The sequence below is a fragment of the Galeopterus variegatus genome, unplaced genomic scaffold (assembly GCF_000696425.1).
Source record: "Galeopterus variegatus unplaced genomic scaffold, G_variegatus-3.0.2 Scaffold234, whole genome shotgun sequence".
NCBI classification, from domain to species: Eukaryota; Metazoa; Chordata; class Mammalia; order Dermoptera; family Cynocephalidae; genus Galeopterus; species Galeopterus variegatus.
The window spans coordinates 58,628-72,832 of NW_007726345.1; the positions used below are offsets into that span (position 1 = coordinate 58,628).

Genomic DNA, 14,205 nt, shown 5'->3' on the forward strand with positions numbered 1-14,205 from the left:
CACCCTCATGGACACACCCAAAAAGATAGCTTTACCAGGTTTCTCGGTATTCCTTCATCTCACCAGGTTGACACCCAGCATTAATCACAAGGTCCCCTCTCAGCCCTGCCTGACTCTCTGCAGCTTCAATCTGCAGGTGCAGCTTATACACATTTTGGGCAACAGGATACCGGGAAGCCCCCTAGTCACAGCCTGTAGCCAAGCAAGCCTGGAGGAAGGGGGCTTTTCTTTCAACATCCGCATACCAATCCCAGGGATTACCCTGAATGGTCCTGGTGAATCACAGGCCCATCCCTGAACCCACACCAGTGTCCACAGATGGTACATTTTTTTTTTTTTTGCTCATCTTTGTTGAGGAGTAGGAGTGTGAGTCATCTGGCAGCACCAGCAGCAGCCCATTAAGTGAGGAAAGAGAGCCCCAAGGGATCAGAAGTAGGGGAATGGAGAGCATTCTGATACCAGACTTTGTACAATGGATGCCTCTCAAAAACTCTTCTTAAGTGCAGACAAGAGGGGATCAGCAACCGCTTCACCCTAGGAGACCAATATTACCATGACACTCAAACTGTATGGGGACAATGGCAGGTAGAAAAATAAGGGCTAGTGTCACTTGGAACATTAGATGGAAAAATCCTATATAAAATATTGGCAACTTGAGTTTAGTAAAATATATATGTTTATCAATAGGTAGGGTTTAGTCTAGAAAGGCAAAAACAGTTTAATATTTTTTTAAAAAAGCCCCTTCACCTGATCATGATAATAATCCATAGCTACAGAAAGCAGCTTTCTTAACTGGATAAATGATATTCATCAAATACAACAAACAATTTACTTAATGGTGAAACACTTCGTTACAGTTCAGCACAAGATAAAAATGCAAACCCTCCCCCCTTATAATCCACTGGAATGTCACTGGAGGCTCCGGATAGTGAAGTAAAATAAGAAAAAGAAATAAGAGGCATAAGGATTAGAATAATAGAAACATGGCAGTTTTTTTGTAGACAATATAGTCATCTTTATAAAATAAGCAAACCCAGAGCACCAGTGCAAAAAATATCAAAACTAATAACTAAAGAGACCAGCAAAGCTTCTAGATACAGGATAAACATATGCGATTCCAAAGTAGTAATGACCAATTAGTAAGCCTTTTTTTATAGGTTGTTCTTACAATAATGATAAAACTACTTTAAAACTCTTGACTTTAAAGTAGAAAATAGTAAAACTTTAGTGACAAACCTAAACGAAGACCAGAATAAATAGGTATTTTATGTTTATGGTTTAAAAGTTTCAATATTATAAAAATGTTCATTCTTTTTAAATTAATCTGTAAATTCACTATAATTTCAATAAAAATCAAAGCAAGGTTTTTCAAGAAAGTAGACACATTTATTCTAAAATTTTTATGGAAAAGGTACAGAAATTGCTAAAACAGTGTTGAAAAACAAGATTACAGAGAGATGTTTACCAGGTCAGGTATCAAGCCTGTCAATTAGCACCCGCCAGGCTCCAGTGTGTCAAGAGCTTCCTTGATTGATTTTCCAGCTGGTTCTTGCATGGGCCCAGAACCGTTAACCGGATGGATGGCCGAACTAGGAACAAGTGTGTTTGGAAAAGGTCAGAGCCCCCAGCCTGTGGGGCTCCTAGGAAAGCTTCATCTTTAACCTTTTTGTTGACATTCAGCTGTTTCTGCAACACATCAGTTGGAGCAGAGATCATGTGCCAGACTTATCACCTCTCCCCCAGGGGTGATGGAGACACAAAGGATCACTCAAAGCCCATTTCATCTGAGCAGTGAGAAGCCCCGAAGGGGTTAATTTTCCAGGAACCCTCAAGAGAGAGGCATTCCTCCTTGGAAAAATAACACTGGACTGGGGTCTTCTCCCAGTAGTTATTTTCCAGGGCAGAAAGTTACAGAAAAGGAACATAGGTGGTTACAAAAAGAACAGTAAGATAATTGTCATGGCAACACTCATTAATTTGTAAAAAGTTAAGTTGGTCCACCAGCAAAAGCTTGTTCTTAGCAAACACTTTCTTTTCCTACAGCAATTTCCTCAGTATATTTACTTAACAGTCAAGCAACTTTCTCAACACACTGATCAGTAGGTTAACCTGCACCAAGGACATCTGCCCTTGGAGCCAGCAATTTTGCTGTGTTACAATTTTTTATTTACAACAGAGACTTTAGCCTGGGGAAAGTTTCCTGTCTTTTGCAAGCTTAACATTCCTATGTGTAATTTTAAAAGTTACGCCATACCTGAAATTACAGGGTCTTGGAAGCTAGGCCCTGTGAAATACATTTGCTTTATAAATGTTACTCCACAAGATTGAGGATAACTTGTACTGAAACAGATCTGAAGTCCATCTGGTGCCCTCCAGAGGGTCCTGGACCACCCTGCAAGCCCCTGGTTCACCTCTCTCCTGCCTGAGTAGACAGCCACCCCCTCAGGCCTGAGGTGAGGCTGAAACAGGAGGGACCCAAGCTGGTCCAGGTCACCACTTACTGTAGATGAATGTCCCCCCAAAACTCACTGAAGCTTGACCCCCATTGTAACAGTGCTAAGAGGGTGAGAAATTCGATTATGGTATTTGAAAGGTGGGGCCTTTAAAAGGCCATTAGAATATGAGGGCTGAGCCCTTGTGAGTGGACTGATCCATTCCTGGAGTAATGGGCGTGGTTCTGACGGCTCTATAAGGAGAGCAAGTGAGAAAGTCAGCTCTCTCGTGCTCAGCACATTCCTTGCCTTTTGATATCCTGAGATGCTGTACACAGTCACCCCCCAGAAGACCCTCACCAGATGTGTTCCCTGGACTTTGGATTTCCCAGCCTCTGAAACTATAAGAAATGAACTTTGTTTCTTTATAAATTACCCAGTTTCAGGTATTCTGTTATAAGCAACAGAAACAGACCAATAAAGCCCTCTTGGGTGGACAGTGGCCAAGGCGCTGGAGATGGGGAATGGGAGAGAATGGAGGTCCAGAGTCCTGGACCCCCAGCACCAGAGGGATGTCTGTGAGCCCACCTCCCACCTCCAGTCCTGCAGGGAATCCTGTTGACTTCATTCCTAGTGCCCTGCTCATACCCATTCTCTGTCCCATATCCAGAGAAATCTTCATAAAAGACAAAGCAGGCCAGGTCACTCCCCAGCCCAAAATCTCAGATGACCTTCCATTTTCCTGGAACTAGAATCCAAAGCCCCTCCCTCCGCTGTAAGGCCCACCAGCTCAGGCTTTGTCTGTCCCACCAACCCTCCTCTGGCTGTGGTGGCTTCTCTCTATGCTCACACTCTCTCCACATTTTCCTGTCTTAGAGCCTTCACACTTGCCATTCCCCTGCCTAGAATGTTCTCTCCACACTGCCCCTTCCCCTGTCTTCTCATGGCCGTCTCAACTCAAGAGGCCTCTCCTCAGAGGGCCTCCCAGACCACCTCAAATTCGCCCCCACCACACCCCAGCCAGCCTCCTTCTCGTGACTTTGTTTCTCCCTGGTCCTTGTCGCCTCTGAACTTATTCCTTGACTGGCTGTCTGTTCCCTGCACGAGGATCTAAGTTCCATACGAGGAAGACACACACACCCCCAGCCTGCTGTGCTTACGCCCATCCCTCAGGCCCCGCACAGCCTGTGGAGGCACCCGGTGGGTGTTTGTTGAATGAATGAGTGGTGTTGACCCAGTGACAGGCAACTAGATCATTGAAGCAGGATAGAAATTAGAGTATACTTTTCCGTATGTATTACATTTTTGACATAACAAAATATAATAAAAATGTAATAAAACAATTTAAAAAATAAAGCTTTATGGAAAAACAAAAATTTCCTCACTGAAACTTCTAGGAATGGTGGCCTTGAACCCATTACCCAGAAGGATGGGGGATGTCTGGAGAACCCCTGGATACCCCTGGGGGCTTTGCTTAGGAAGGAGCGAGAAACTTTCTCAACATGGAGGCCCCTTTCCCTGTACTCCCACAACACCATGTATGTGTCAGTCATGAAAGACTCATCATTCCATCCTATGAGGATTTATTTCCGTCTCTTTTCCATGAAGGTCCAGGGCTGTATTTTATTTTGCTCTTGCCCATCCTGGTCAAAATGGTGACCCCCAAAGAGGGCCCACCACTGCTCACTCAGCTGGAGAATAATGGGCCATGAGCCTGCCCCCAGCCCTCCCGGGTCATGCTACCCCTCTAAGTCACTTCCCTGCTGTGTGCTCCTGACCCAATGTACCCTCATAGGCAAAGACTTTCCTGATGCCTCCCACCAGCCCACGTGCTGCAGAGGTGACTTCCTCCCTCCCTGTGCCCCACGACTGCCCAGAAAGAATCCGAGCACCTGGTCCTGCATCACCAGTAGCCACTGGCTCAGCCCTCCTCTCCCAGGGGACTGTGCACTCCCTCAGGACGAGGACTCAAGTATGCCCAGCACGCAGCCCAATGCCTGTAGTGGTCTGGCTGGGGTGGGGTGGGAGCTAACTCGAGGTGGTCTGTCACAGGCAGGTGTTATGGAAACATCTAGTATTCACAATTCGGGGCACAATAGAGAGCCTCCCCTTCCCTGTCTTGATTCTGAACAATTATAAACAGTGGGTAGAGATACTAGGAGGACTTGGACATCTGGCCAGCCCTTTCCTCTCTCCTGGATCCCAATCTGGAATATGGGGCTGGCAGGACTGGATGGCATTTAAGGTCTTTCCAGCCCTGAAATTCCCCATCCTGTAAGCTCATGCTTCTGCAACCGCTCTTGTGACTGAATCTTGTGCCAGGCCCCTCCCTTGGGCTGCATGCCCAGGTTACTGAAACAGTGTGTGTGTGTGTGTGTGTGTGTGTGTGTGTGTGTGTGTATGTTAGCAACATCCCAACACTGGGTGATCATCAGAGCACTGGAGTAAATGAAGGGCAGGGATCTGGGTCCTTGTCCCCTCCCTAACACTGATTCACCCAGTCCCTCCTGGGCCTCAGTTTCCTCTTATGTCAAATGAAGAAAATGGCTTGGCTGATCCAGGTCTAATATCCGAGGATCTAAGACACAGGTCTAAACTTCCACGACAACATTCTGTAATCATGATTCCATTATTACATTCCATGAATCTATAAGGAACTTGACAACATTTTATGATGTCGTGACACTACTCCATGATTGTTTAACAACATTCTCAGATTCTATATGTTGCCTCTTTGGTCCCCAGGAAGCCCAAATGCATTTTTAAAAAATGAGTTCAGAACACCATCAGTTTTCTTTTGCCTTGGGGAAAACATAACAAAACAAAATAAGATACCACCCTAAAACTTAGTGGCTTAAAAACACTATTATTTTGTTATCTCATGTCCTGTGGGTTGACTAGGTTCTGGGCAGTTCTGCTCTGTGTGATGTCAGCTAGGTCTCAGGGGAATATCCAGATGTCCAGGGGGGCTCACTCACATGGCTGTCACTGGGAGCTCAGCCAGGGCTGTGTTAACAAGAGCACCATGGTTTTCCTTCTCACCGTTTTTCCATATGGCTTGGGTTCTGGCCAGGTTCCAAAAGCCAGGAAATAGAAATTGCCAGTTCCCTTAAGGCCTGGACTTGGGCATCCCAGAACATCACTGCATTCAAGGCTTGCAGAAACAAGCTGTATGTGGGGAATGACATGCATGTACAGGGAACAAAGGACTTGTTGGGAGGAGGATGCATCTTTGAAGATCAGAGACTACAAGTCCTGACAACATCTAATTAACACATGTGCTAAAAGCAGCCGAAGTAACATGTTGCAGTGAAGTACTAGTTAAATAAAATGTCTGCCACAGCCTGGACACTAATACTGGCTACTCCTGGTTGCTTTTGCTACATGAGGAATGAGGAAACCCCAACACTATGGAGACAGCCTGGGAATTGAAACCCTTTTCCCCCTTACCCTCTACTCCTATAGCAACATCAGTGCCCTCTCTCAGACTTAGGCAACATCAATTCTCTCTCTGAGCCTCAGTTTGCTCTTCTGTAAAATGGGGGCATTGGTCTTGAGGATGTTCGAGGTGCCTCCACCCCCTAACATTCCCTGTCCCTCTGTGTTCCCAGGTACTCCTTCCAGGACGAGGAGGACATGTTCATGGTGGTGGACCTGCTGCTGGGAGGGGACCTGCGCTACCACCTGCAGCAGAGCGTACACTTCACGGAGGGGACTGTGAAGCTCTACATCTGTGAGCTGGCTCTGGCCCTGGAGTACCTGCAGAGATACCACATCATCCACAGGTAACTGGGCTGCTGTGGGCTGCCTGGGAATGGTGACGTGCAGGGAGTGGGGTGTTGGGGCAGTCTGCAGCAGTGGGAAGAGTATTCTGTCCCTGATGTTGTGTGGAAGTGGCAGTGCGTAGGGATAACAAAAAGCAGAACAACCTTGTTACTGCTTTTACATTCTCTGCAGACAGCGTCCTGCCTTATTGCCTGCATCGAGGCAGACCACTCCTGCTGCCTGCACCCTGCTGTTCCCCACTTCTTAGAGATGTGGCTGGTGGTTGGCCTTAACTTCTCTGCTCCATGTGTCTTGCGGAGGCTGGAACGTTCTGTCCCTCCTGTCTTGGGTCAGAAGTAGCATTATTCTACTAATGAGTTTGGGCATGTGAGGGATTCTACTCTCTTCCTTCCATGCTTTGAAATCAGTGCTGTGCATTGTGGAGGACTTCTTCCTCTTGGGAAGCCTTAATGCTATCTCTGGCCTTGTGTAAAAGCTCTGAGTTTCTGCCGCCTCTTCAGGGACCTTGCTTCTCTCTGCCTGTGCATAGCAGTGCCAAGTCCAACACAGGTGAGCAAAGTGAGTTTGTGTGCAAAAACAGGTCAGCGAGAGGTTTGGGAAGTGATGGTGTCATTAACAACGAGAGGGGGCTGAAGGGAGGGGCTCCAGATTTGTTCATCCATGGTCTTGCACTGTGCCTAGCTGATCTCCTTCTAATTTATATAATTTTGAAAGACTTGGAAAAGACAAGGACCTGAACTTCTAGGTAAAGATGGCGCACGCACACACACACACACACACACACACACACACACACTGAAAGAGCCTACCAAAGGCACAGTGCAATGGATAGAAACAGACACATACCAAACAAATTTCACATCTGATCAGCTTCCAGAGAAGAGCAGCAGGTCATATGGGCTGAAGAATCAGAACAGTTTTGGATTTGTCAAATGCTTTAAGGCAGTGCAGACGTTCTGATCAATCAAGTGTGAGGGTGTACATTTGCACAAGTTCCAGGTTTCAAAAAATGTACCTGTCATATATCTTTCCTCAAGTGTTTTTAGGAAAATGAAATGGATTTTTAAGTGAAGGAATAAATCAGGAAGGAAGAAGAAATGGAATACAGAAGGCTAGAGCTCCAGCAGAGGAGAAAAGCATAGGAAATCTCCAGGATGCTGCTGAAGGAACGTCAGTTGTACCTCAGATATAGACCAGGACCAGCTCTGATTAGAGTGGATCGGGAGACCCTGGGAGAGACTTCTTCAGGGAGAGTGAGCTGATAGAATTTCTTTTTTTTTTTTTTCCTTTTTGTCTTTTTTACTGACCGGTAACGGGATCGCAACCCTTGGTGTTGCACCCACACTGCGCTCAGCCAGTGAGCGGGAACCGGTCTCCACATGGGATCCGAACCCTCGGTGGGAGCACCGCGGCGCTCCCAAGCGGCGCACTCTCCAGTGTGCCACCGGGCCGGCCCTAGTTTCTGATGCATCTGGCTGCCTTGGGAGGGGATTTATTTAGTTGATAAGGAATCTGAAGTTGAATTAATGAGAAGTTGAGGAAAAAATCTCAGCAATAAAAATGACACTATTCTTGGGAATGAAAATGTTATGTAGGAGATCTGGGTACATAGTACAGCTCACTACATGGGTCATCTCTCTATATCACATAACACATCTCTGTATGTAATCATAATCACCTAAACTCTGATCACTGATCTAACCAGAGATACACTAATACTCCATTGAGAAAATGGGGAAATGAGAAGGATGAGCATGTCTCTTGGAGACTTGAGAGAGGAAAGACTGTTAAATCCTCATCTTTCATTGTGGAAAGCCAACTGGAATTTAAAGTAAAGAAGTAGCCATGTACAATTACCATTTAAAGATAAGGAGTTAAATACCAAAATTATAAACTGAAAGAGATGAAAGGATGCAGAAGGATAATGGGGGAGAAAGTTATAGGAATTGCTGCTCTATCGTAATAAAACATACATAACTATTTGGCTCTTTGAACTATTTGCATGTATAACTTTAATACTACTACTAATAACAAGCATAACAAAATAAAGGCGGAGAAGCATAGTAGTAGCAAAGCGATGCTTCAATGTAATCACAATTGTTCATTAACTCAGTCATCCACTCACTTTGGAATGCAGGCATTCTGGTTCTGGAGTCTATGTTTGTAAGCACTGATCTGTATTTGTTACAAAATGTCACAGCGTGGGACAGTGTGCCTCTGATGGCTGGCTGGGATTCTTTGAAAGGGCTGAAAGGAAAGAATCCTTTACCAATCTGTTTTACATGTGTCATTAATGAATTATCATAGGCATTCCTGCACTGATGTGCAATAAATGACCCATTTGCCTAAATTCCCTTAGAACTTGGTCATGTAGACATTGGTGAGATAGATGCCAACTTCTCAGAGCTGAGCCAGGGATAGAAAAAGCAGAAAATGGAACAACTGGCTGCAACAATTTCACTGGATTGCAGCAAAGGTTATCAAGTCATTCCCAAAGATGCTTCCCAGGTGGAGGTCATCTGCCCTTAAATTCTATCCACTTATTTAGGGATTTTTTTTTTTAAGTCCACCAAGTAAATGTTTGATGATTAATTTTATATGTCAGCTTGACTGGGCTACGGGATGCCCAGATACCTGGTAAAACATTACTTCTAAGTTTCTATGAGGGTGTTTGCAGAAGAGATCAGCATTTGAATAGCTGGGTGAGTAAAGAAGATAACCCCACCACCACCACCACCACCACCACCAGTGTGGGTAGGTATCATCCAACTCTTTGAGGGCCTGGATAGAACAAACAGGCAGAGGAAGAGTGAATCCCTCTCTCTGCTTGGGCTCAGACATCCGTCTTTTCCTCTCATCAGACATCATTGCTCCTGGTTCTTGGACTTTCAGACTCAGACTATAACCTACATTATCAGACGCCCTATTCTCAGGCCTTCAGACCCATACTAAATTACACCATTGGCTGTCCTGGTTCTCCAATTTGCAGATGGCAGATTGTGGGACTTCTCAGCCTCCATAACCACATAAGCCAACTCCCATAATAAATCTATCTTATCTACCTATCTATCTATCTACCTAGCCTTGATTCTGTTTCTCTAGAGAACCCTGGCTTCTACAATTGAATTGCCTTACCATTTTTAAAATTTTAGACTTGGCAGAGATTTGAGTCAGTCTTTTCTTCCCTCCCATATGGTTCATAAATCCTTTTTTCAATGTGTATGTACAGATTTGAAATTATGTGTGTCTGTACACACTATGCATAGGGATGTATGGTAATATTGTGCAACATTTTCCATTAATTCAACAGCTGAATTAATAAATCTCCCACTGCATATGTGCTAGACACTTTCAATGCAATATTTTACACATACAGATGAATGTTGCTTGTTTCAAAGTAGCCACATTTAGAAGTGGAGGAATCATTCCACAAATGGAAGCCTGGTTTGGATTGCCAAGAATATTTATCTTCTTCATGGTGGACTTAGGCAAGTTACTTAAACTCCTTCTACTTAACTTTTTGGATCTGAGTTTCCTAATTTGTAAAATAGGCCTGATGATACCTATTTCTCTTATTTGCATAAAATGAGAAAATGTTCATAAAGGATTTAATTGTGCCTGGTCTCTTTTAGGTGTCTCATTCCTCTTTCCAATTTCCAAGGGAATTTACTTTGAAACCAGATGTTCAACCTGTCCTATATACTCAGTGCTGACAAATCTCCATCCTTTAAGGATGGTGTTATAGATCTTTAGAAAATAAAAGGCATTTCAGTGTAAAACCTGGTAAGTTTGATAGTGCCCAAGCAGGGAAATACCACTGTGGCTTCATAATAAATTATCTTAAAGCAATTAGAAGATTGCTTTTCATAGTATTTGAATTGGCTCTTTATTTTTTCAACATCCATCTGGGCCAAGCAGTATGCCAGTCCCTGGGAAGAAAATGATGGATGAAACTCTGCCCCCGCATCTGAACAGCTTTCCTGGTGCAAGAGGCACCCATTCTAGGGGCCAAATGATTGCACCCCAGTATGAAGACTGTGACAGAGCCACACAGCGAGCGACCTGCAGAAGTTCCAGGGAGGGGCACTGGCCCAGCCTGAGGTGGGGGTGGGGCAGGGGCATGGAGTTGGCAGGGAAGGCTTCCTCGCCATACTCACTATGGGAATTGTACGACAATTGAGAATTAGCCCAGAGAAGAGGCACGCAGAAGGCCCAAGGCAGCAGGGTCTAAACCTGAGATGCCTGGGTGGGTGGACCTTGCATTGGGGGGTGGACCTTGCATTGGGGGGATGGCAGGTAGCACATCTTAAAGGACCCTATTTGCTTTCTTTTACTGATGGGTTGAAGCTTGGGGTTATTTGGTCCAATTTGTCATAGAGAATGATCTTTCTGAAAGCCTTGGAAGCACTTCCCAAGAGGGTTCTTCGTCCAGGGCAGTATTACTGAACTAGGTATGCAGAAGGGAAAGGTCATACAAAATCAAGTGAATAACAACAATGACAATGAATCAAGTTTATTAAGCTCTTATATGTCACTAGTTTAAGCGATAGACATATAGGTATGTGTTTACACATGTGTGTATATATTTGCATGTGGTTATATACATGTACACATACATATATAGTATACACAAATGTATTATTTATAGACACACACATATATAATACACACACTCACACATGCACACACACACGAATATCATCTCATGTAATCCTCACAGCAATAAGATGAGCTAGGTACCGTAACAATCTCCATTTTGCAGAGAGATTAGTTGATTTTCCCCAGAACAAACAGCTGGCAAGTCATGGAATCAGACTTCAAACCAGGGCATTCAGAGTCTGGATCCCAGGCTGATAACCACTGAACTATAGGCTCCCTTACTGTTCAAATCGCATTGACCTGTTTACAAAGTGCTTATATGCGTGAGCACACCTGCATATATTAGCATACAAATAAGTATATGTGGCTATCATGGACTCCTCACGACCACCCAGAAGGAAGGCACTATTCCAGTGACAGCATGGATGAGCCCTCCACATTTCCAGGTGTCAAGCCTCTAACCCAAGGTGACTGCTAATTAGCAATGGAATTGGAACTTCAAATTGGAGTCTGACTTCTGGGCAAAGGCTCTCTCCACCACACTGTGCCGCCTTCCCAGATGCACAAGAAAGACTAAAGTTATGTCCTGTCCTGAGTCATATCCAGGAATTCATAGACAGTGCCAAAATGGGAACAAGAGCCCAACTTCTGCGGAGGGTGTCCCTGACCACATTTTATGTAAGCTAGGTTCCCACTCCATTCCCCACCCGCATTCCCTCCCAAAGCAGGTGTCTGCTTCCTTCCTGGCGTGTAATCCCAATTGGTGATGACTTAGTCATTAGCCTGTTTCTAGGCAGCCAAAAAATACACCTGCCTAGTGGGTAAATTTCCTGAGGACAGGTACCTTTTCCATCTCATTTATATTCATATCTTCAACCCCTACCCTAGTACCTGGCACATAGCGAGTGCTTCATAGCTCCTCGTTGAATCAGTAAAGGAGTTATGAAGAAAGGAACGAAAAGCAGGCCTCTCTTGAAATTACTTGAAAATATAAGTTCACATTCAATAAGCCAATATCCACGTCCTGCCCTGATTCCTATAACTTTCCTGCCCAAAGATTATTTTATATCTGAGGAAGCAGCCCATCAAAAGTTTGTGGTGGGGGCCGGCCCGTGGCTCACTCGGTAGAGTGCGGTGCTGATAACACCAAGGCCCCGGGTTCGGATCCCACATAGGGATGGCCGGTTCGCTCACTGGCTGAGCGTGGTGCTGACAACACCAAGTCAAGGGTTAAGATCCCCTTACTCTGCCTATAGAGTGTGTATTTCTTTTTTTTTGTATCAAACTTACTTTCAGGGCCGGCCCGTGGCTCACTCGGTAGAGTGCGGTGCTGATAACACCAAGGCCCCGGGTTCGGATCCCACATAGGGATGGCCGGTTCGCTCACTGGCTGAGCGTGGTGCTGACAACACCAAGTCAAGGGTTGAGATCCCCTTACCGGTCATCTTTAAAAAAAAAAAAAGTTTGTGGTGGGACCCAAAGTAGCCCGCCGCAAGTGTGAAATTCCTTTGAGATCTTATGTTTGATGTTAAAAATTTCTCCAAGTTTTGTATAGTCATGATTCTTTAATTACATAAAGCCATGCTTTAAACTACCATTCTTCAGAAAATGGGCAATGAAGACAGCTCGGAGTCCCCTTGGTCAATAGGCAGGTGCTGTCACGTTGCATCTATCAGTTTGGGGAATACGAGGGGATTTAAAGAGAACTCACACCTCGTGTGGGGTTCAGGACCCTGTTGATTCTTCTCTCTGGCTTTTAAAAATCTTATCCAGAGCCATATAAATAAGAAACTATAAACAACAGCTGTTTGTTCACCATTTTGAACAGAGCAGTGATCTAAATATCAATCAAAGCTGGTTCGGTAGGACATTTTCAGGCTTCTTTTGGTGAAAATTTTCACCAGTGGGATTGCCTACATCAAACTGTGGTCTGAAAGTGCCTGAAACCCACTGGGCAGTGACTCTCACTATCTTGGGACAAATCTTCCGGTGCAGTCCGATGACCTATGGTGCACCGTAGTCTGCTCCTGACCCTGAATTTGGATCCCATGTAAATGAACTAACAGTCTCAGTCCTGATGACAAAGTCACTTCACCAGCCTCACCACTTCCTCTTTCCAGTGCAGGAATCTCACCATGTGTAAGAAAAGCTTTGTCTTGGACTTTGCTGGTTGACAGCCTTGGGAAAATATCTGCTAATGAGTCAAAATTTTGTGAAACTTTAATATTAAAGTGAATTATGCATCTTATATGAGTTTTTTCTTTCTTTTTTTTTTTGGTAACCTTTGTCAAAAATCGTTTTTTTTTTTCTTTTAGTTATTAGGAGCAATAATAGATTAATTCTAAAACACTAGCAAACATGTTTTTTTAGTTAAGTCAGCATTGTCTATGCAGGCATTCTAAGACAGTTCCCATTTGTCTAAAACATTGTCTGAAAGATAAGTATGCAAATGCTAATTTTTATAGACTTTATTAATTTTACTATCTTATTGAGTATAATAAGAAAATAAAGAAGTAAATCTTTTGGGGAATGGGGAGGGGGGTTGCTATGGCAGAATAACTGAGTTTAAGCCCAGATCTCATTTTTGAGTAGATAATATGTATACATGTTATGAAGTTCAAAAGATTCAAAAGAGCTTAAGTAAAAAATAAGTGACAATTTTCCCATTTTTTGAGCATTTTCAGTGATTTAGAGCAAAGCTTCAAACTCTTTCTTTAAATTCCCTGTCCAGAGCTAAAGGTGAATGAATCACTTCACACACACACACACACACACACACACTCTCTCTCTCTCTCACACACACACAAAAACAAACAAACAACAACGACAACAACAACAAAAAAAACAAAAAAAACGGGGGGTGGGGGAGAGGAAGATATAACAACCACAATTTTTTTTGAAGTTCTTACAACAAGAAAATGGAGGGGACACACTGGGGTGGGAGGGGGGAGAGGGAGGAGGGAGGGAGGTTTTGGTGATGGGACACAATAACTAACTACATTGTATATTGACAAAATAAAAAAATAAAATAAAATAAAAAATAAAAATAAATTCCCTGTCCATATTGCCCATGGACAATTTAATTTTCAAATAGTAATGTATGAAAAGGTCAATGAAAAATACAGTAAAAGCATGTGTGTGCACAGGTTTTTGACATTTTGTATCTCTGGGTGGGAATTAGGTGAGGAATACTCACCAGGGCAGGGCTTAGAACCAGGCTTTGTTCATATTTATGTGTAGTCAAGATTTAGATGCAGTAGGGAAGTCACCCTATTTGGAATACATAATTGGAAATTAGAAAACAAATCAAATTGTTTATAAGATGCTAGACCCATAATGACAAGCAACATTTGTTGAGCGTTTTGCATGTGCCAGGCTGTTTTAAGTG

At 43.9% G+C, this 14,205-nt stretch overlaps 1 protein-coding gene across 1 annotated transcript in view; it reads left to right on the forward strand.

Annotated features, from left to right (window-relative positions):
* Positions 1–1,576: 1,576 nt before the first annotated feature.
* STK32B (serine/threonine kinase 32B) overlaps positions 1,577–14,205 on the forward strand; it is a 131,900-nt gene continuing 119,271 nt past the window's right edge. The window contains exons 1-2 of the mRNA XM_008566327.1: positions 1,577–1,614; positions 6,044–6,217. Coding sequence (XP_008564549.1) covers positions 1,577–1,614; positions 6,044–6,217 — 212 coding nt within the window. The remainder of the gene's footprint in view (positions 1,615–6,043; positions 6,218–14,205) is intronic.